Source organism: Haemaphysalis longicornis, unplaced genomic scaffold (genome assembly GCF_048455015.1).
Source record: "Haemaphysalis longicornis isolate Haplotype H1 unplaced genomic scaffold, Haemaphysalis longicornis Haplotype H1 scaffold_9, whole genome shotgun sequence".
Classification (NCBI taxonomy): Eukaryota; Metazoa; Arthropoda; class Arachnida; order Ixodida; family Ixodidae; genus Haemaphysalis; species Haemaphysalis longicornis.
Window position 1 is genome coordinate 23085821 of NW_027526460.1, and position 23642 is coordinate 23109462.

At 47.7% G+C, this 23642-nt stretch overlaps 2 protein-coding genes across 3 annotated transcripts in view; one reads left to right on the forward strand and one right to left on the reverse strand.

The window, feature by feature from the left end:
* The window catches only part of LOC144152472 (solute carrier family 2, facilitated glucose transporter member 8-like), a 285436-nt gene that overhangs the window by 54485 nt on the left and 207309 nt on the right, over window positions 1-23642 (reverse strand). The window contains exon 1 of one of the 2 annotated variants that reach the window (XM_077683743.1): window positions 5249-5303. The exons of the other annotated variant lie outside the window; for it this stretch is intronic. Coding sequence (XP_077539869.1) covers window positions 5249-5250 — 2 coding nt within the window. The 5' untranslated portion in view covers window positions 5251-5303. Of the gene's footprint in view, window positions 1-5248; window positions 5304-23642 lie in introns of those variants that run through there. 2 annotated transcript variants of the gene reach the window in all.
* LOC144152474 (organic cation transporter protein-like) overlaps window positions 3163-23642 on the forward strand; it is a 47366-nt gene continuing 26886 nt past the window's right edge. The window contains exons 1-2 of the mRNA XM_077683746.1: window positions 3163-3684; window positions 9713-9816. Coding sequence (XP_077539872.1) covers window positions 3283-3684; window positions 9713-9816 — 506 coding nt within the window. The 5' untranslated portion in view covers window positions 3163-3282. The remainder of the gene's footprint in view (window positions 3685-9712; window positions 9817-23642) is intronic.

The window sequence follows — 23642 nt, forward strand, 5'->3', positions numbered from 1 at the left end:
CAGTGTTCATTTATAAAAAAAAAATGTGGATGATTGAATTTTGCGACAGCAAATGAAATGCTACATCTAGTGCAGAAACATTCACTGTCGCCTGCTGTCGCCCGCGCCACTAACGCTTATGGCGGTATTTTAAAAAAATCATACGGCAACAGTTACGAAAGGTTCTAGTAGGTAGGTTCCATGTTCCGCTTGGAATGCACGTGGAAAAGGGCAACGTGGTTCTATAACGGTGAAGTAGGGCCCCTCAGTTCACGCGTGTCTCCGCCGTACGGCAGCGCTGGCATCGAGGCACCCGTCCTGGAGCAGTGGAACGCGGTAAATTTGAATCCACTTGAGCAAACCTAAAGCGTGTTTACCTTGGGAGGAGCGCGATTGGAGAGGAACAGCATGAGAGGGGAGCGGGAAAGCGAAGGGAGGTGTGGAAAACCAGGAGACAAAGTGCCGGGACGTACAGAGGGAACCATGAATTCTATTTACATAATGATGATGATAATGGCAGCATGCGCGGGGATCAGAGAACATCTTCTTTCACAACATCCTCCCCGCCCCAACAGAGTGAATAAACTAGTTGTCCCGTCCCTGCAGTCCGTTTCACTGGCATGGTCACTTTCTGTGTTCGTCCAGTTCCATCAGGACAGCTTGATCTTCCAGCGGTGTTTGTAGCGTCGATTGCGCTTCCGACAAACATACTTGTGTGCAGCTCCGGACTTGTCGACAACAATCACAGTTTGTTGGACGAAAGTAAGTTCCTCATGAGTTTCGCCGATTTTCTTTGGGATCAGAAGCCGTCGATGATGATACTTGTGTAGATCCCACGTGCTGGTTTCACTGTATTCTTCTGCTGTGGGGTCCTTGCTTAACAGAGGAGTTTTCTGTCGTATCCGAGGGTTTGTCTGTATGGTGCGCCTAATCAAGGACTTCGGTGGTCTCCTAAACTTTCCGCGTCCGTACAGTGTCCAGTCATTGATGCGCTTCCTCAGTTGAACTGTCAAACGGGTCGAGCGCTTGGGAGAAGGTCTGATTGATGCGAATGACGTTTGGCAAGGAGAAAGGACTTTGGCTCGGTTCTTCAGGCCTATCTTTGCTGCTGCCTTGCGTGCGCTATGTATCCGCTGAAGCATGTCGTAATCCGGGCCCCGTGGGAGTTGCTCCTGGCCGAGTACTGTTGAAGGTGGCTCACGCTGGCATTGGTCACTCTCGTTAGGTGTTTTCTCTGAGTTGTTCGGACGAATGAATTCACGGTTTTTAGTTGGGAAATCTTCTGCTGAAGCTTCACCCGGAACGGCTTCATTAGCGGGGTACTCGATTGTAATGGGCGGTGTCGGAATTGAATTATGCGGAGCACGATTACCTGAAGACTTCTTTACGAGCGAAGAGTCGGAGATGCCGGATAATACATGAGCAGTACGCTGATATTCTGTTGTGATCCCGTCTTGTAAGGCGCACCGTAATCTTGTTCTCGTGTCGATGATAATCTCCTCATATTCAAAGCATGTGTTAAATTCCTCTTCGAGACATTCGGGGGCTGCGTGTGGCTCAAGCTCTTTGTCAAGCTGTTTCAGCTTGGCTTCGTGTTCTTGGAGGCGATAAAGAAGGCTTTTGAGCGCTAGGCCACTGGGCTGCGGGCAGGTCACTGCGGCAAGGGCTTCTGCTCGAATATTCTGTATTAGTGCACGAAGTGCCTGTCGTTTTACGGTAATGATTCTGATAGCAGGAAGCTTCAATAAACAGTCCTCTTTTCCCGCGTCCGCCATCATATTCTTCCACAGTGAAATGCGGCTCTCGATTGACTCACCCAAATTCCACAACACGCGATGAGATTCCGCTGTAGTAAACAGTTCTCATGGGCCCTTCGGTATGTAGGCACGTCCGTCGGCATCGGTGGGGTCTCTGGCTTCCATCGTTGTTGAACCCAAGGTCGGATACTTCCGAGTCGTCGAGGGGGTTTCGTTCCCGGGTTTCTTGCACCAATGATGTGGAAAACCAGGAGACAAAGTGCCGGGACGTACAGAGGGAACCATGAATTCTATTTACATAATGATGATGATAATGGCAGCATGCGCGGGGATCAGAGAACATCTTCTTTCACAACAGGAGGCATTTACTAGGCAAATGCCGACGAACGACGTCGGCATTCGCAACGAAAGGAGCAGATACGTGGCCAATTTTTTGTATGTACGTTTCTAAGTGGTGCCCCGACAATATTTACGTAATTAGTGATTAGCTTATAGTTTATCTGAGTGTTTATGCCGCTGTATGTCTACTTCACTGGGTTGCCTATTTCTTTGGTTATGTATTGTATATATATCAGCGGGTGGTACAGATGACCGAAGGGCTGACTGGCACGCAGTGGCAATCAAGAGGAGTGATTAGATTTTTGGCGGAAAAAAAGGAGGAACGACGTGATGTAGCCGTCACAACCACAGTTTCAGCGTATAATCAAACGTGGGATATGGGCGTCACTTTCGGACAGACTCTAAATACAGGCAACTAAATGACGTGTGCAAGATACAGCCTTCTTTTGGAGGGAGTTGCGCTGGGTATGCTGGCAAAGACGGACAAAGGAAAAAACGGAGACTCACGAAAAGCGCCATCTTATCGTGAAAGTGCCTATTTTATCTGTGTCCGTCTTTGTCAACACACCCAGCGCAACTCCTTCCATAAGAATGTTACACCAACTAGCCCGACTTCAAGCATTACCACAACTGCAATCATTTCAATTCAAAGCGGAAGTTTTAGACGTATTCAAAATTCAAATTCAATTTACGCGGTTTGACGCACTGGACCTAGACATGGACTAAGAGGTGCGCAGTAGCAGAGGGCGCCCGATTTCTTTCAACCACCTGGGGTTCTTCAACGCGCGCCTATATCTCGATACAGGGGCGTTTTCCTTGACCATCTCCATCTGAAAAGCAAATTTTTGGACACCGTCATCACCACCGCATGGATTCACCCCGCTTGGGCTTCTCGCAAATGCCAACTCCACGCAAGGCCCCTAACAGGCCCACTCGCACGGCCCGCATTGTCCCTCTCGGGAGGAAATTAAATAGAAATAGCGCGGCGTGTCTTGCTAGGGCGTCGAGTATCAGGCCCAAGGTTTTTCTCCTCTCCTTCGGTTTGGCATCGTGCCGGCCGCACCGACAGAAGTGAGTCTCTGCGAAGCTGTGTACGTATCGGGGTGATAAGGCCGCGTTTGTAGGCGCTTTCCTCTCCGGACAAGCCTTCCTCGCACGTCGATCTCAGTCCGTCCTGAATGTTCGTAACAGGCGGACGGAAGTAAACATGGAATTCGAAGATGTACTCGAAGAACTGGGAGGCTTTGGCAAGTTCCAGAAGACACTTCTCTGGTTCTTTCTACTGCCATCGCAATTTTTGTTACCTTTCTTCTCGATGAACCTCATCTTTCTTCTGTCAGAGCCCGACCACCAATGCGTTGTGCCCGAGCTGGATGCCCTGGGATTGAACGCTTCACACGTGGAACATTTGCGGAAGCTCGTAGTAAGTGAGGATGAGTGTTCAATGTTTCCGCTACTGCCATTCAACACCACGGTGCCATCTGGTGGAAACGCCTCCGACGGTGCGACATGGAACCTATCGGGAATGGTGAATCAAAGTGCGGCGAAGCAACCCTGCGAGCAATTTCGCTACGATGACCTTTACTACGACGAAACTGTGCCGACGAAGGTAATTCATTCCGTTACATGGTCTTGAAACTATTGACCCAGCACGGTGACAGGGCGGACTATGAGATTTCCAGTTTGGAGCGCTGACTGTATGTATTGTTGGACAGCGCCAGCCAGACGTTTTCTTTTTTCTTTAGACTACTGTAATGCAGTGTTCTCGGTGAACCAGAAAACTGGTCATCAAGCGTCGACTGCATTGTCTCACATACTTTGTGGAGCTTGTAGTGCAGTGTCGATAAAAGGTTCGGTCGTTGTCGGAGATCAGTCGACACAACCACTGAAGATCAAGGGAACAACCGTTCTTTATATACAGAACCACATAGGTTACAGCCGTTTCTTCGACTTTCTTTTAACTCACAGTTCGGTAATCTATCCCGCGTTTCAGCACCAACAACTGAAGTAGTAGCGTCGGCTCACCTCCGGCGACGACCGAACGTTCTATCGCCACATCACTACAAACTTTTCGTATTACTGACTATCACTTACGTACACAATATTCCTCTATCGCTTCGTGCCGATCGGAGATCTTTATATTATAATCACAGCTGCGTCATATTATCATATTTATGCAACTATGCCATTCCTGTTTCAGCCGGTACCTGCATGTCTACTGATTATTGAGGTCATTAAAACGCGAATGCAATTTATTCATTTCTTAAATTGGTTACTCGTCTTTTGGTGTCTTGTGTCTTATAAAAATGTCCAACTCAAATATCAGACCCATAAGGAAGCCGGCATCTCCTATAAGGATATTGAGCTGTGTAGAATACGTGTAACTTAAGTCAGAAGTAAATTGCGCGTTAAATTCTTATTCACATTGTATTATATTCTCCAGTGTATTGCACTGAGAACAAACCATTACCGCATATAATAAAGCACCGCTTATAGCGAAGTGAGCTTTTGGTCCCCAGGGCTACATTATAACAAGTGTTTACTGTATATTATACTGGCTTAGGCCGTATTCATAAAGAAACATGTGCAGCAGCCAGTGCGTACGCAGTTTGCCTTGCTTTTTGTTTTAGCCTTTACGCCACCGCAGGGGTTAAATCGAGAAAATGAAAGCAAGGTTATGGTACTTCATGACGTTACGTAAGCACGGACGAACGAACAAAACTATCACTAGGTCCTGGTGTTTTTATTTATTTATTTATTTATTTATTTATTTATTTATTTATTTATTTTGGTCCCTGTTATTTGTTGAGTTCAGTCCACTAGCCAATCGCGTTCAGATAGAACCTCAACGAGCTACAGCAATCGACTAGCGTGGTTGAAAGGTACAAGTCAGACTGGAAGCACATAACGAGGATAAAGGAACAGTCGACCACAGGCTTAGCTGAAGCCTCACATTTGACTTCAGCGTAAAAGATCTCAAAAGCTCTTGACAAAAACTGTTGAAACAAATGCGGAGGACTTGAGAGCCCCATAACTTTGAAATAAGTGCACCAGTTGTGGCTAAACTACCTTACACCACAGCAGGAGGAGACTATAAGTGCGTAAAGCGTTGCTCTAGCTAAGCGTGTGAACGACTGCACACAAAGAAAATGCTGCGGCCACTCCCGACTTACATACGTGGTCCCGCGGTTGAGTGTTGCCGGTCGGTATTACATCCGACTTGTTTTCTCGGCCCCCAACAAATTGAGAAATGTGTAAGATAAGGTGACCGAATGTTATCAGCTGACGCAAAACGCTCGAGAATGTAAAGGTGCTTAGTACACAGCTCGCCTTTTGTTCGATGCGCAGCGTGTAGTGTGTACCTATTAAAGCTGTCAAGTGGCCATTTGTACGCAGGCCAAACTGAGCGATGCGTAAATATCCGATTGCAGGACCATCGAAGATCAATCTATGGGGTCAAAGGAAGGCTCACATTTATCGCAGCATCGTTCCACGTCTTCACCCATCTGGCGTGATGCGCCTGTATTATCACGGCGTCTAGAGAAAACGTCTAGAGTACTGATAAAGGCATCCATATTAACGGTTGCGGCGATCGGTGTGTCGGCACATCTATCATTAACATAACAAAATTCTTGCACCCCTCCGTCTAACGACGACGGCCACGGTTGAACGCTACGCTTTCTCGTTATGGATTCTTTCGTTGGCCAATCCCACACTGAGAGTGTGTGCTACTCTGGAGGTACGCACCACTTTTCTAGAATACCCACAGAAACTCTTGGGTGTGCAGTCCGAAAGCTTAATGTTTGAGTTTGTGGTGTACGGCTCGAAACGGTATCTGCTGCTTGGCGTTTGCTGCGACTGTGTCGAATGAAGAATTCATATAGACGCCGGCTTCATAACGCGAGGGACGCAGGTTTTGTTCCGGCCACAAAGAACGTGTCTTTTTTTTTTTTTTTTTTTTTTTTTTGTAGCGCAAGCTACACTGGCCGAGGTTGAGCAGTTTCGCGTCTGCCGTGAAGGGCCGTTCTGCGCAAGCGCGAGGGACATTGGCTTGGCTTGGATTGGCTTGGATTGGATAGGATCAAAGTGGATTGTGTTGCGTCATAGCCGCGGCAGACGCACTGGCGCCGGCGCGTGCCCAGGTGTGCGCCTCAATTGCGCAGTAGCCAAGTCTGACGCTGCCCCGGAGCCGCTCTATAGCCGTTTCGCGTGGCTCGTGAAGAGCCGTGCAGAGCATGCGCGAGGAGCAGTGACTGGACAAGACTTGACTGGACTGGACTGGAGTGGATTGGACTGGATAGCTGAACCTTAGCTCACGCGCTACGTGTATCTTGACATAGCAGAGCTAAGCCACTACTAATTTTTTTTCTTTCGCTTCACCCGCGATTGTCCATCGTCATCGTCAGATAGATAGATAGATACAACTTTATTTGAGCCATTGAAGTCACCGTTCAGGCGGCCTCCGACGGGTTGGGCCCTTATTCACAGGGCCCATAAACGGCCAGCACCTCCAGGCCCCGGGCCACAAGGGCCGCGTGGGTCGTTGCGGCGGGGCTGCACCGTAGAATCTCCCATCGCTCTTTGGGGGAAGGAGGTACGGGGGTGTTGGCGTTCCTGCAGGGCGCATTGGCGTACAGCGGCATCAGTGAGGACACTGAAGCTTCGTTTTAGAAAGTGCCCTGTCATTTTAGTGACACCCTGCGCAAGTAATATCTGTATTTTTTCTTTCTTTTTTTACACACATCCCGTATATATTTGTCAATTTTCATATGGCGTTTTCTTTTTTCTTTTTTTAACTTTCCAGTCTTTCTTCGTTCCTATTTTGTGTGAGAGGAAGCATCACGTGATATTTGTATTTTTCGACAAGAATGCAGTTACAAGTTAGTGCCGTGTCGTCTTTTTCGCCCTTCGCTCTTGTTGGCGCGCATCTTTCACCAAAGTGAATGCAGCACATTCGTTGACAGAAATCCGAGGAGACCTAGACATTTATGCGTTGCGAATTCGCGAGCACTACTGCTGGGCTAATATAAAGGATGCGAACGATGATATGATGCAACACTACCGATGTTAGTCACTGTTGAACCGTCGAATCGAACATTACGTTCGTTTTACCGTTCGTTAATTAAATCTGAAAATCCGACAGTCGAATGAAGATCTCAAACCAGGTTATGCAGTTCAAGTAGTTTCTTAACGATGGTGCAGTGCAATTGCATGTCATAGAATCCCCGCCAGCAGGAGCTGCTTCAGTTACTTTTATGTTCTTTGAAGAAAAAAAATCACTGTCTTTAAGCAGCCTCTACGGAGATTATGAATGGAGGTGCGACAAGTCCTCTAGACTGCTTCGGCGCACATGTTTCCAAGCCACCCGATAATTAATAGCGCATGTCAGGCTAGCACGTGTCAAGGACGGTTACCGCCTGCCTATATCTCATAAAACAGGTCTTGCTTCAATGACTCTAATGGTTTCACTTTCATAGTGCTGCCGCAGTGGGGGATCCCTTCGGGCATGGAATCAGTCGAGGGTAGCATTCTTCCTGAGCCCCTCTCCGCACGGGCCTCGTAAATATTGTTCTTTACCGCACAAGGTAATTCCATCGCGGAGGCTTTGGGCGCAATTTAAGGCTACACCCTCTGTTGATAAGGCTAGGGATCCCTGCTGAGTCATCGCAAAAACACTTTACGACAGCACGAAACTGTTGTAGAAGGGTGAAAATTAGAGGGCACATTTCGGTTCCCGTAATTTGATACATGATTAAAAATATGAGTAATTTAATTTTTTAAACTCGTTTGCGCCCTGAAGCAGTCAAATGTTCGGATAAAAATGGCGCATATGTCTGACACAACGCAAGGAGAAGCGCAAAGCAAAAATTCCACTAGCTAAAATATTAACAAAATAGCTCATAGCAAGTACCAAAATGTAAACATAGTAAATACACAGTCGCAATGCACCACATTACATGAGCAAAACATAGTTGCGGACTTTATTTTTAAGCAGGCCTTAAAACTTTGGGAAGTTCATTTCAGTGGCAATGAGTTGTGTGGCAGGTCCTAAATAAGTGCCATGAGATATTTTTGGCATTTCAAGGATGTTCGGATTGGGGAAAAATCGCATTGGCTTGCTGAATAGAGCCATGCAAGGGCCTATGAAGGTAAGGTTTATTTAAAAAAAGCGATGGGGGAACCGTCGGTGGAGACGTGGTATGGAACTAGCTAGGGTGGACTACTTCATGCAGCGACGCCTGGCTAATTGGAAATCGTTTTAGCAGCAGTAAGCATGATAATCAGCTAATCCTAGACAACCAGGAAACCTAAGAATAACCAGCTGAAACTTAGCTCCCGCTACGTATATCATGGCATAGCCGAGCTAAGCCACTGCTAATTTTTTACGCTTTAGTTCGAAAATCGTCCAGCCCGACGACAAGAGACCATCGGAGCCCAGAAACAGCACTATTACAGGCGTAAAGAATGAGAATGCACTCTATCAGTACTGCAGTGCCGGGGCGCGAATCAGCATGCGATTCGCACTCCGCAATAAGCAAGCGGATCATGTGAAGAAGTCCCATGCTGCCAAGCGAAATGCGAAGTCATGTTTACAACCACGTGGCCCCACTATACCCGTATTTAAGCACACGAGCACATAATAAATGTAGCTTATATTTTGCCTCAGACGTACTATATTTTCTAGGACACGCATGCATTAGGAAGAAATTACATCTAACCCAATTTCCGGTGCTGCCAGACCTTATCCTCGTATGCTCGACTCTGTGCTGCCTACTTTACTTCAAGGGCTCCCGCTTTGCACGGACCAGGTTGATTGAAATATGACCAGAACTATGCCTGAGGTGCGTGACCTATTTTAACATCCTATGCGCGGTCCCTTTAACAGAGGTGCGTGTCGTGGGAATGTGACACAGTAGCCATTATAACGCTTCCTCACTTTAAGACAAGAACGGGACGCGTAATATGGCAGAAATTGCAGTAATACATAACGGTACAAAGCTGGGTGAGATGGTACGGATTAGGGGTTTAAAATATCGCAAAGATGGTACGAAGGATTGAGGAAGGGGCGAATACCAATGCCATCGTCATCCCGTCCATGCGCCGCTTTTATGCAGTATTATATCTAGCCTGAATGCGATTCTTTAGGATGCTTATTTAAGTAAATGACAGTGCCTGCAGCCATTTACAAAAGCGTCAGCTCATAACATAATCTGCCACGCACTCTGTATACAGGTATTATACTTTCCCTACGCGGAAAACTTCAAGCGACCATTGACCACTTACAAGTGAGTCATATGAATACACAAAGCGCCACTCGATAAACAACGCGTTTGAAGGACTTGAAAATATTTTGGAAACAACCATGTATCAGGGGTATTAAATATACTCGCTGAATATACATAAAATTTGCTCATAACTTTCATCTTAATTTTTTTCACCTTTAAGTCTTGTGCTTTGCTTCGGTGGTCATCCACCTTCAGAGAGCGGAATGGTCCATGATTCGTATTTGAGATTAATTTTCCTGTATAGGAATGGCCTTTGCTTTGAAGGAAAAATATGCAACACCAATGGCAGAATTCGGAAATGCAGCTTGGATTCAGCGTGAAACATTGCTATTCTGTTTCGCTGTTGCTCAGTGGGACTTGGTCTGTGATCGCGGCCACCTTCCCAGCCTGGTGTACACGGTCGGAACTGTTGGGGGCATTCTCGGAACCCTGATCTTCGGGGCCATGGCTGACAGGTGAGTGTGTGCACACAAGTGTTACGCCAATCACATGCACGGCGCCACAAATGTCTAATTAGTGTCGCATAATGGCGGCGATGGGAGCAGTCACAGTTGATTTTACCCAACCGGCCGAACCGCTTCCGCTCCCTGTCTAGCCAGAGTGACTGTTAATTCTTAATAATGACTCTGGCTAGTCAGTGAGCGGAAGGAGTTTGTCCGGTTGGGTGAAATCATGACATACTGATCAGTTTGCAGTTGCGGAACGACACTAGCGAGGATTGCTGTACTGGATGGGAGCAGTCTGCCTTGATTCTACCCAACCGGCCAAACCTGTTCCGCTCACTGACTAGCCAGCGTAACTATAAATAATTAACAGTGACTCTGGCTAGTCAGTGAGCGGAGGCGGTTTGGCTGGCTGGGTCAAATCAACTGACTGCTCCCATCGCCGCCATCATGCGACACTAATTAGACTATTGCCAGGCCTCCATACACTTTCGCCCTTAATGAGTTTGTTCGCTCGCAGGATTCTATTTTTCATCCCCAGGTGTTCTTGTTCATTTATACACTTCGTGTGCACAGGAAAACAAATACCGTATTTTCGCTATTCTAAGCACACCCCGACACTAAACAACCTCCCTTACTTTCAGAAAAAAAAATTTGAAAGTTCGATTGCGAATTAAGCACCCCCTTTCTGCGAAGAAGCGCGTGCTGTCAGGTTGCCAACCATGCTTGCACGCACTTGATCAGCCGGAGCTGTCGGAACAGCGCAACCTCGGCTTCTGGTGCACGGCCAGGTCAACGTGGAGGCACGACAGAAGTGTACGAGGAAGTGGACAGAAGTTGAGGCACGCCACTACACGACAGAAAATGCTGCATGACGGGAAAGTTACGTAAAGCGTCCCCGCTAACTATCGTAAGGAGGGCTTAAGACCACGTGCTCGCGGGTACAAGTTGAAGTTGTGGCCAAGTCGTTTAAGAAGTGTTCGATTGCAAACCACTTCTACAGAAGAGAATACAACCTGCTGTGGGATACTGAAAGCGGCGCCTGAAGCGCTGCGACAGACTTGAGTGGCAGTCGTATCCCTGAGCATCAGACATAAGCGGCGGGTCGAAATGGCATCCCAGTTGCGCCCCGAGTGACATCCGGAGTGACATTGGGAGGTCCTAACGTACTCCGCACCGTTACAGGCAAGGGAGTAAGCCGTTTGACTCTCGGGTACTAACTCACCATCGAAGCCCAGTGTGCAATAAAAAAACCCGTCGTAGCCCAGTGGGTAAGACGACTGACACTAACTCTGTCTGGTTTACCAGACACAGGCTCGAATGCTGCCGGTGCCTGTGTGATTTGTTGCGATTGTAAATGCTATGCGCGCGGACGTGGATGGACATTGTGAGGTCCTAAGGTGCTCCGCACCTAATACTCCGATACCCGCCGCGGTGGCTCAGTGGCTAAGGCGTTGCGCTGCTGAGCACGAGGTCGCGGGTTCGATTCCCGGCCGCGGCGGCCGCTTTTCTGATGGAGGCGAAAAGCAAAAACGCCCGTGTGTACGAGATTTCGGCGCACGTTAAAGATCCCCAGGTGGTTAAAATTAATCCGGAGCCCTCCACTACGGCGCGCCTCATCGCCTGCGTTGCGTCGGCGCGTTAAACCCTACAATCAATCAATCAATCAACCTAATACTCCGATCGTAACAACGCACGATTGCTTCCTAACCACGTGAGCATGGCACGAGGAGGCCAGCAATATCTGGCGTAAGATAAAACCCAGCTGTGCGCACGGCCAGAAAGCAGCAGGAGTAGCTGCAGCAGACCCCGGGAAACCAAAGAAAAAAAATGAGAAAAAAAACAGAAAAAAAAACAATGGGTGGAAATGTTAGGTACAAAGGTAGCACAAAGCACGCACGAAAAAAAATGGCTGACGTTTACGTACTGCCTGATGCTAAGATTGTGCGCTGGGCGAACTGCCGTCTTCTGGTTCAAGGCGCATACCTGCTGTGTCTCATGAAGTGATCGTCGCATTAGCGAACGCGCGAAGGCGCGATATACTCTGTCGTTGTCTTGTAGCGCGTCGCCGCCAAGGGCCATATCTAACGCCTTTCGCCATACTTTCAGACTATGCTTTCCTGCTCGCCCTTTCTTCGGTGGCCCCTCCGTTCCATCGGTTATCTCGTAGCACGTAACCACCGAAATGTCTGGCGCCGTCTCGGCATACAGCCCTTCCCCTCACACTTCGCCATACTTTCCTCCTTCGTTCACTCGGTTACAACGAGGGACGACGGTTCCGCGGAACCACATGAGCGGGCGCTTAAAGGAGCCATGAAGACAAAACACAAGTTTGGTTCATTAAAAAGATCGCGTCATTAGAATCATACTGACACTACTTTTAACGTAAACGTCGCTCAAATAAGCGATATAATTAGGAAAAAAGGGAATGACCATGCGACCCACTAGCTCATTTCCCGCCACAGAACCTATGATGTCATACCAGCCAGCTCTGCGATTGGCGGAGGCAGGCGAAAGCAGACGCAAATTACGCAGAGCTTGTAAGCTTACCGAACGAGCTACTTGCGCAAAATTTAGCGCACATTAATGGTGGGACATGCAGTGGAAGTTACGAAAGTACACGTAAACACAGAAGTACCGATGCGTACTGTTGTTTGTACTGCGCGCACTATTCTTGGTTTCGCTGCACAGCACTGAGGGCTCTTTGAGGTCGTATCAGATGACACTGGCCGACTGACGCAAGCAACGCTCTTTTACCTGACCATATTTGTCGAGCGAGCAATATGTATCACAAAACGATTATGTTCTCCCTGAACAAAAACAAGCCAGCTTTAAATACGGTCAAAACAAACCAAAGGCCGAAAGCAGCTTGCAACGGTATGGTGGCGCCATCTAGGTTCAATAACGGTAAACAAGGCTCAGAATTGGCTGCAGAGCGGTCGGTTGCCGTGATGTCATTGCGGACGACGAAAACACATGATTTAGCGGAAAAATCAAAATGTTAACCTAAATGGATTAATTTCTCAGTGAATAAAGCATCGTTTGTATCCGGACGTGCTGGAGGCGCTATAAAACACGAAATCTTTTGTATAAAACAAACTTGTTTTTTGTCTTTATGGCCGCTTTAAGGGCTGCGCGCTAAAAAAAGATTCGCTTTAAATGCAAAGTGTTTCCATTTGCCATTATGCTGCAGGTGCGGGCGAAAGCGGACCTTCTACGTGATCGTGGCGCTGGCCGTGTTCTCGGGTTTCGGCGCCGTGCTCTCTACTAGCTTCATCTTCTTTGTGGCGACGCGCTTCATCAAGAGTCTCCTGGACACGCAAATGGAGCAGTTGCCCTACGTGCTACGTAAGTCCTTCCCGCGGAGAGTGTTATCGCAGGATCTCTGCCAGCTTGAGTGCGAAAACAATGGACACGGGGCATACGGAAGACAGCTCTGCTGTTTCACTGGGCGTCATGCGCCAACGAACAGGCATTCAGGCCACTTTGCCATACCATGAAGGCTGAGTCCTAAGCAATACTCACGCCTAAGCAGTACCACTCAATACTTTGCAATCAGTGGAGAGTTTATCGATCAAGTAAACTTGCTTCCGTGTAATGTTTACAACGACACTCGCGAAGCAGTGCAACACATCCTAACAGTCATAAAAGCCGCAGCAGCAAATAACACTATCTCCCGATTACCCTACCGTTTCCTACTAATTATACCTCACTCAAAATCTCAAATTACAAGCAAAAGGGACGGTGCCTCACCGCTTACTCAGCAGCTGGTTTTTAATTTCAATTTCATAAATCCTAGGTACGAGAAACAGATAAAAAAGGGGAGAGCCGAAGGACTAAACCTATATTGAAACACAAGTGCGTGTTAAAACAAATAGGCAATATTACACATGCTTGCATCAGAAGAAAGTATTGCCACATAAAATAGAGACCGGTGCTTAAATGGCAAGTCGGTACAATGATTCATGAAGGCAATGGGACATTGGCACTAACCTGGAGACAAAAACAAAATGACACTTCAGAAAATGCACATATTAGGCTTACCAACAAATGAACACAGGAGCATTCCTACCCCTGTCATACTAAGTTTCTATGCAATTTAGTGTGGGCCGAAATATCATCTCTGGTTATCCATTTATGACTTCGTATATAGCTTCATATAGTAGCATATGAACCATAGGGACCTTTATGGACCTGATGTAGCATTGTACAAATTTCTATGTAAATTGATTTGGGTAGGTTGTTACTAGAATTTTTATGTGTCCATATAAATTTGTATGGTTCCTACTATTCACATGATTACGTTCTATATAAGAATCACTTTAATATTTTCAAGAGTGAGAGACTTAATATATGCATTCATAAACATACGTATATGCGCATGCAAACACACATACATACGTTTCATTCCGGTGTTTAAATTTAACCACTTTGTGATGGCTTCGGCAAACCAATCCATTTGGCTAGAATATTGTTGCGGTAAAACAGCATTTCTGTAACTTGCGGCATAACATTTAGGCTTTTGTGTTAAAATTTCATAAAGTGAGCGTTGACGCCAGAAAACTGTCAATTTTGGATGGTGATCTGAAATATAAGAGCCACATAAAACGAATGAAGCGATGTTACTTCCGCGGCCCCATGTTAATGGCGCTGTACACCCCGCGGAAACTCTGTGATGCCCGGCGTGAACAATGGAAGTTCGGGTGTGCTGCGGCGAATTCCACATTTCACGTGTCGAGTGAAGAGCACAAAATTGAATGCCATAAATGTCAAGAGTCTTTCGGCGCGCAGTGATGGAGTTGGTGGGAGCCGAGCAGCGGACCCTGATGCTTGGCGTCACTTGTGTGTCCTGGACGCTGGGCATGTGCCTGCTGCCTCTGGTGGCATACCTCTCGCGCACCTGGGTCATGCTGCTGACCGTGTGTACCTGCTCCTCCCTGCCCCTGTTCTGCTACTGGAAGTGAGTGACCAGGGGCCGGCCACCGTCCTCCTGCCTGTCCTTGACCACCCGCGTTCGTTTTAGGATCCTCCCCGAATCTCCACGATGGCTATTGTCGCAGAACCGGCTGGCAGAGGCCTCGGCCATCTTACGCCGCGTCGCGACGTGGAACGGCGTCAAGCCACCGGCTGACCTCGACCAGATGCTAAGGGTGAGTCTGTCCCCGTGCCCATCGCTCGAGGGCACGGTAGATACCATGATGCCTGGATGCAAATCTGGTACACAATCCAGGCGTAGGGGAGGGAAGAGTTGTCCGAGTGGATATCTGGGGGCCATAACTGTGTCATCATTGCCAGATTCCGCTCGGAAGGATCTTGCAAGTTCGCGCTTTCTATCACGTGATTCGCGGTATCAGAAGCTGGTGTGAACTCTGAGGGATGTGGTCTGTAGGTAAGGGCCGTGTCAAGAGCTCATGTTTCCCGGCCATAAAATAAGAAAGGGAAGAAACATGTTGTGGCTTGTATGGCTGTACCGTACACATAACGTACGCAGGGAAGCACAAGGTTCCAGTTGTTATTCGCGGCATGTCCACAAGAGCTTAGTTGAAGTTCTCAGTATTGTAGTTCGTCTGCCGTTGAAGTGGTACGCAGTGCCTGTGCGGCGGACAACGTGGCACTCAGTAGGAATCCGAGCAACAACGTTCCACAATAAGTCACGCGAGCGGTCTAAGAAGCGCTCAAGACTCCGGGCGCAGAATGAAGTCACGCAAACAAAAGAAGGATAGGCCTCGCACTGTCGTGGCAGACAGAGCAATGGTTTCGGCATAGCTCGTCAGATGATTGACGGCGACCATAACCTACCGGTTGCCGGCAATTGCTGGGCAAAGGTCCGTACAGGTCAAGGCAGACATGGCCGGAACGTTCCGCTAGACAGGGAAGCAGCTGCAACGCCCTCAACGAAAGGGACGGCGGAGGCTTGCGGCGCTGGTACGTCATGCACGACCTCCTGTACTAACGCACAAAGATGTACATGCCACGTCAATAATAGCGGGGACTGATACGCTTGGGCGCTTTAATACGTAAACATTTTTTTTTGCGGAGTATCCCAGCCACGAAAAGAGTAATGGCTTGTATATGCAAAACAATGTGCGATTGGCTATGTTAAAACATCTAATCGCTGTTATTGCGAAAATGTAGATTATTTGTCAAAGGTAACCAGAAAGCAAAACAATGGCAAATGCAGCAACTAAAAACCACTAAAAATGAATGAAACCATAAAAATCTGCGTATTCCATTTTCCCTGCGCGATTAAGCACAGAATAAAAACAAACATAACAATAAATGAAAATTAAATATAATCAGAAAGCACCTTCTCTGTAACGCCTCGTGTCCGCACAAATATGCATGCTAGGCGAGATTAAAACAATTAGTCTTTATAACTGTGTAACTGCACATCATAACCACAAGAAACCCACAAAAACAATCACCGAAGCTAAAACTATTTGTGACAGAAATTCAAAAGGTCGCCAAATTGTGGGTGATAGTTACAAAAAGAAATCACAAAGGTCGATTCACTCCAGTGCCATCACGCGATTTGCGCAAGAAAAAAAGTACGAAGTAACACTAAACCTTACTTAAAGATTATCACGACACAAAACATTAACTCCGTTCGTAAAACAGAGGTACGTAAGAATAATTACGCATAAGCACACTTTTACAAACCCCAACGTAAATAGATAATGAATCGCCATGAAGAAATGACAAGTGTGGGTGCGAAGATGATGAACTATGACTTACAACCCTTGTCACTCACTGTTGGCGTAGTTGCACTGATACAGCAAGTGTCCTTTTCTTTGGAGTGTATCTCGACTCTTATATGAAATTTCGTGACCACATTGGTCATCTCAGAAGTAAAACGGTTTCTGGAATTCGAGAACTTGAAAAATTTCGCCGATTTTTTTCACGCCAAGTGGTGGTGGTGGTGGTGGTTGTTGTGTGGGATCAGGCGGGGTTAGCCTGGCTGGATATGCCGGCAATTGCTCCGCCCAAGCTCCTCCTAATTAGTTAATGGTAGCGTCCTTTCACCACGAGTTTGGCAGTTCCGTCTGCTGAAGGAAGCTTAGTAGAAGGTGCGACAAGTCTCTCCGCAGCATCCAATGTCCCTTTGAAAAGACGATGTGGTCCAGAGTTCTGTGTGGGGCTGCCAGCTTTCGAATCGCTGAGAGCATTGCAGTCCGCTCGACATCATGCTCTGGGCAACACATTACGTAGTGGTGTACATCCCATATCACTGCACATGACGAACACAGAGGCGATCGCACGAGGCCCACCTTGAATAGCCATGCTGCGGTCTTCGCTGAGCCCGTTCGGATTCGGTATAGCAATGTAGCCTCCGATCCAGTAAGTCCATTTGTAAAGCAAGGCTGGTGATAGGGATTTCCCAAGGACTTGAAATGTCCGACGACTGTTCGCCTGAATTCGTTCAAGTGATTGGCGGAAACTTTAACAGTCGGTGCAAATTGCAGCGCATCCCGTGCCATCTGATCAGCGGTCTCATTGCCCTTGACGCCAGCATTGGATGGAATCCATTGAAACCGCACATGAAAACCCGTGCTGCTGAGTTCTTGCACAAGCCGTAAGGAACGCTGGCAGTCCCTTTTCGTGGGGATCCCACGCTGCAAAGTTGTAGTGCTGCTTTTGAGTCAGTCAGAATTACAACTTCCTATGGCTTTTATGACTTAAGTTTCCTAAAAGCAGCCGCGATGGCAATGCACTCGGATTCGGTGGAGGACACCACATGATCCAGGCGTGCTGCCCAGGAAACCTGGGCATCAGGAATGACATACGCCGCTGCCGTAACCCCTCTGTGCGGATTGATTGAGCCATCCGCAAAAATTTCAAGGTGATTGGGATAATAGTTCTCCAAATGTTCAAGAACCAAAAATCTGGCTGCTTCCACTGGCGTGTTTTGCTTGACTCTTATATGAGGAACACGTAGCTGACACTGAAGGCTCTCGTAAGACCATGGCGGCATTGAGATGGGAAGTTTCCCGGGCCACTGATGGCACAATATTTTCCGAGTGTTAAGAGCAGTGTGCGCATGTGAGGCTGTCCTTGTTCGAAGCCGCCTTATTATTGTTCTTCCAGCACTTGTGTCCCCTAGACGCATTACCTACGTCAGTAACCTCTGGGACGCCATCAAGCGGAGTGTAGCAGACTGGCTCTCCCGTATGACCTTCTCGTTTGCCGCTCCCTGAGGAACTCCAATTGCTATCCTCAGCCCTTTCCTATGCAATGCTTCGAGGTTAGTGGTAAAGAAGGCGACTCACAATCAGAGTTGAGTGCAGCTTAATCATGCACGCCGAGTGATTCCCCCTCTTAGCTCCAGCAATCCTCCTCAAAATGTTCACACGGGGAAGCAGAGCTGAACCAACTTTTCACTCTCTTTATTTTGCTTTCGTACACAGTCATATCCCGTATGGTACTGCTGCATGGTGTAATAATATAATTGTCATCTATCGCTCCCTTAACATATTCAAAACAGGCTATTCGTATCGTTATCAGCAGGTTGTTCTGTTCTAAATCTGGCATTTGACTTGAACAAAACAGTGTGTTAGCTGTTGAAACATTTATTTTATTAAAGCCCAGCGTCTTTGTTATTTCAGCTGCGTATTAATTTATTTTCATATGAGTTTATTGAAGGGCACCTTGCCAAAATAATAATTCTACTAGGTTTGCAGCCAACGAAAGTTACTCACTGTCCATAGACCGCACTACTTATCAGTAGAGGACATCTTGCTTTCCAGAAATTTCGTTTTAGGACAGTCGACCTACACTAATAAGGTTATCACCATTCTTGCTTTTTATAACACATACCTAAAGGTTCTTTGTTGCATAGATGATTGCCTTATTTTCGTAATTTCTACAACTTTTTTACTATGTATTTTTACGTAATCTAAGCTTTACGCGATTTTAGATAGTTTGCATGCTCAAGGTAAATGTACAGTTAAGGCTTTCTTTTTACTCTATACGTTTCCATCTTACTGCATTATGAAAGTACTAGTAATGTGCGATTTATTCTTTGTACTCCACTATTGGTTATGTTTAGTTCTTTTGTTTGACTTCCATTTGTCCCCTTTTCAATCGCTTGTTCTATGGTATCTAAGCGCTAACAACGAACAAAGTTAAGGTCAACCATTGGCAGTATATATTTCTAATTGTTAACCTTGGCTTTGTCTGTTATTTCTGTCTGATTTTTGCTCTGTTCACGGTACTTTTTGTACTCCTTTTTTAGGGTCGTCCCGACGCTGCCTTTTCACTGTGGTTACCTCGTAGCGTGTGTATAATATTCTGATTGTACCCTAAGGCTAGTCAAAGTAAAAAGAAACTGAACAACATCTGAACTAGTCACGAAGCGTGAAATGCAGACCGTGCCTGCGCTGAACCAGACGACCTTCAGTAGGTGAAGCTTTAGTGAGCAAGGGTATACGTGAAGCAATTTATGAGCCCTTGCGTTGTTTAGAGTACATGTCGACGAGGGATAGTGGCGACATGCCTACGCCGTCAGGCAGGATGCATGTATTTTCAGGAGACAATGGAGTACGGGAAAGGGCATCGGCGTGAGATGGCATCGGCGTATATGGCCCATATATCGCACTCCTGCAGCAGTCGAGCCCACCGGGTTAGCCAACCAGACGAATGGTGGGCTAGCCGAATGGGTTTTCAATATGAAAAGCGAACGGTCTCCGTGGTAGTCAGCGAAGACGTTCATGTGGCGGCTGTGAAAATATAGCCTGGTCTTGTTTAGCACCCAAACAGTGGTCAAGAACTTCGTCTTCGAGACGGGCTGATTAGATCCGGCTTTGGTAATAGTTCGATTTGCGTAGGCAAAGATTTATTAATCAAACGCCAAGTTCTGTTGTGCAAGCACAGCGTCGAAACCGACTCCATTGGCATCGGTGCGAACTTGAGTGAGCGCATTCGGGTAAAAGTTCGCAGTATATATATGTGAGGACGCAAAGTCTCCGCAACGTCGCGAACGCGTTTTCACACAAAAGAGACCACACGAATCGGTAGTTACAGCCAACACAGTGTAAGTGCGTGAATAGTGCAATGGTGGCCGCAAAGTGGCGAACTAAGAGCCGATAGCATACTATAGGAGCAAAGCCCGATGAAGCTCAAAAGAGCTTTCATAGATTTCAGCTTGGCCAACTCTGCAACAGCTTTAAACTTATACACGTTGGGGAGAACTCCATCTTTCAAGATTGTGTGGCCCAGTACAGCCATCTTCCGAGTTGTTAAGTAACATTTCCTGAGGTTGAGTTGCAGCTTTGCGTCGGCAAGACAGGTCAAAATGTTCCAGGCACCCGTAAATGTGTTATGAAAAAACGACTGTGTCGTTCACGTAGCAAAGGCATATTCTTCATTTCACTTCGTGCAAAGAATTGTCAGTCACACGGTAGATAATGGCGGGCGCATCACAAAGTACGAAGGGCATAAATAAACTCAAAGACGTCGTCACGTGTTGTAAAATCCGCCTTCGCGTGACTAGCCTCACCATAGGTACCTGCTAGTACTCCAAACCAAATCGAGCGACCAGTAGTAGTAGTAAAGCTTTTATTTGGGGAAGGGAGGGCTAAAGCCACATGGTGGGGAAAATGGGGCATGAGGGAGGGGATTACACGGGTTGCTTCAGCTCCAGGCACTTTTTCTTCTATTCGCGACAGACCACTTTTGCTTGCAGATTTGCCTATTTCGTGTAATAAACTCCTTATCTAATTGATTGAAAAACCTTTATTAAGACAGGAAGACCAGAGGTCCGAGCGTGGGAAGGGAAGAAAGGAGGGAAATGGAAGCCAATAACTTAAGCACTTGTCCACATTGATGTCTCGATAAAGTCCAATAGTTGAGGCAGTCGTATACATATATAGGCCGGAGTCTTAATTGTGTCCACTGCTAAATAGTCCAAGCGACAGTCACCGATGGCGCTCTTATACCAGTCGTGCTAGGCCACTCTTAAGAGAATACGTCGCTATTTGTGCGAGTAAGGACGTGTCCAGTAGAGTTGGGTCTGGTTGAGGGTTCGGGGCGGTGAAGGTACGGTGGCGATTGAAGGCTGGACATGTCCAGACCAAGTGCCGGAGGTCGGCTGGGAGGCTTGACTGGCAATGAGGACATCGGGGAGGAAGGTGAGGCGTGTACCATTTACGAACTGTTTCCGGTGTGAAGGCAGTGTTTGTGATAAACTTGTTGATGAAGATCTGGCCACTACGTGGTAAGGGCGGAAGTTTACTTAGGTAGCCGGTAGGAGTAAGGTTTTTTAGTCGTTGACGTCTATCCAATTTGTAGCGATGAATCCGCAATGACGGAGATGGTGTAGATGAACGAGACGGTTCCTCGGCAGAGACCAGCGGAGTTTGAGTTAATGCACACTCCTGTGCGGCCGCATGAGCCGCCTGGTTACCAGTCGAGTTCGGCTCGTGGCCAGGTACCCAGTCAAAGCGGACAGTGATGTGGTTCCGTTGAAGAATTTGCACTTGGTAGAGAATTTCATGCACAATGGGGTTAGTGGTGGTATGGGATCGAAGTGCCTGTATGACCTCGTAAGAGTCCGTGCTGAGTCGAAGCGAAGGTGGGAGAGCCGCCGTAGTGTCATAGAGTAGGGATGATACAGCGGCGTTCAAAGCGTGCAGTTCTGCTTCAAAACTTGTTAAGGTGGGGTCCATCATGGTGCAATATCCCGACAGAGCAGGAAGTTCGGGGCACGTCCATGCAAGGCCAACACATTGAGGGGTCACACTGGCATCAGTGTATATATCGACTGCGCCGTCCTGCTGCGCCGAATGCATCTGCAGAATGCGTTGTCTACGCAACTGAGGGTTTCTGCGTGCGATGGGGTGCGAGTGCGGCGCTGTGACGCAGTCCGGTCGTGCCCAAGGTGCGATAGGTACTGGAAATGTGCATGTTGTGGGGATTTTGCGTTCGTCCCATGCAATCAGTGACAGCCCTTGGTGTGTTAGCGGCCGCTTGAAGGACGCCTGTGCTTTTGCCTCTTCGATGATTGCTGACACAGGTGGAAGGGGGACCGATTGCTCCAAACTGTGGATGGGGGTGTGCCGAGGCAGTCCGCTGATCACGCGAAGAGTGGCCCTATGTAGTACCTGTATGGTCTTCGTGTGAGTTTTATTGAGGTCGTAAGCCAGTGCCCCGTAAGTAAGGGTGCTCAGTGTGACGGCCCTGGCTAACGCTTGTGTGGCGGCTTGAGTTGCTCCTCCATATTTGTTAGAGAGACGCCGAATGTTTTGAAGGATGCCTTTCCACTTTTTCTTTAGGCGCTGTAGCCACGTGTTAGCGCTGTTCTTCGTTCCAATGGGCAGTCCTAGCAACATTATGGGGTCTGTTGAGGCGATTATCGTCTGGTTCGAAATTGTCACTGGAATGGTGGGGATCGATGGAGGTGGTTTGCAGCCGTACACTGCCAAGAGCTCTGTCTTCTCTGGAGCGAGCGTAAGCCCCAACTCACACAATGATGACTCTAGACTGTGGGCAGCCGCTTGAAGTTCGATTATTTGATCTTCCAGAGAAGGAAAGTCAGCTGCCTCTGTCCATATAGTAATATCGTCCGCATAAATGGTGAAGCGGGCCGCGGTTTCCATGTCGAGCCGGCGTGCTACCCGGGACATTGCCAAGTTGAACAACAGGGGTCCCAAGATTGATCCTTGAGGGACTCCTCTATCCAGGTAGTAAGTGAGAGGATCCCATCCCGGGTGAGACCCCTGCAGTCGTATGGGGCGGCTTTGCAAGAAATTGCGAATCCAGGTTTGGGCTCTGCTGCTAGGATAGGCTTTGGCTAGTTCCTCAAGTATCACCGCCTGGCTAACATTATCAAATGCCTTTCGAAGATCGATGGCCATGACGAGGTCTGGATCTCCTCTGTTGTAATGGGGCCGGTTCATGACCCGCCGTAATAGCCACAGGCTGTCGTGCGTCCCTAAGTTGGGTCGAAAACCAGTCTGGGCAGGATGAAAGTAGGGTCTTACGTATTCAAGGTGGTGGATGATGCGGATATTGATGAGCCTTTCGGTTAGTTTGCACAATACAGGTGTTAATGAGATGGGGCGCAGATTTTGGAGGTTATCGGCCGTCTTCTTTGGCTTTGGTATGGGGAAAATGAGTGTAAGCTTTAAATGGTCCGGAACGAGACCTTGCTCCCATAAAGAATTAATTTGAGTGAGTAGGTGGGGCAGCGCCTCTGGAGGCAGATTACAGAGGTGCTTCCAGGTCACGTTGTCGTGTCCAGGGGCAGATTGTTGTCGACCCAACCTTATAGCCGTACGGAGTTCCGCCATAGTGAACGGAGAATCTAATTCGGAATCAGGATTGTCAATGGGGATAATGGGCAACGGTGGTGGAGGTAGCGTAGAAGCCGCAGGGAAAAATGTGGTTATAAGCCGTTTCTCCACATCACTTGCTGGTGCCGTCAGTGTGAGGGTCTCGAACAGTGGCTTGCGGCCCTTGCTTTTCCCGCTCAACTTGCGATGCAGTTTCCATAGGCCCGAGAGCCCACGCTCGTGACTGAGGTCGCTACACATTGTCGCCCAGGAATCCTGATTTAGTTGTCGCTGATAGTCTGAAATCAGGCGATATTGCTGGCGGATTTGTTGTAAATCTCTGTGTCTTTTTCCTCTAACTCGGTAAGTGCGAGTAAGCTCGTGCACTCTCCGCCAAAGGTTTGCCAGATGATTGTCCATGTGCCGAGTGTCGTCACGGCATTGGATGGTCTCTTGCGCTTGCGCAGATGAAGTAGCAATCAAGTTGCAAAATTCGTCCAGCGATGCCGGTGGGTTGGAGGTTAGTATAATGTGTCGAAATTTGTTCCAGTCGGCCCTGGTCACTGCTTT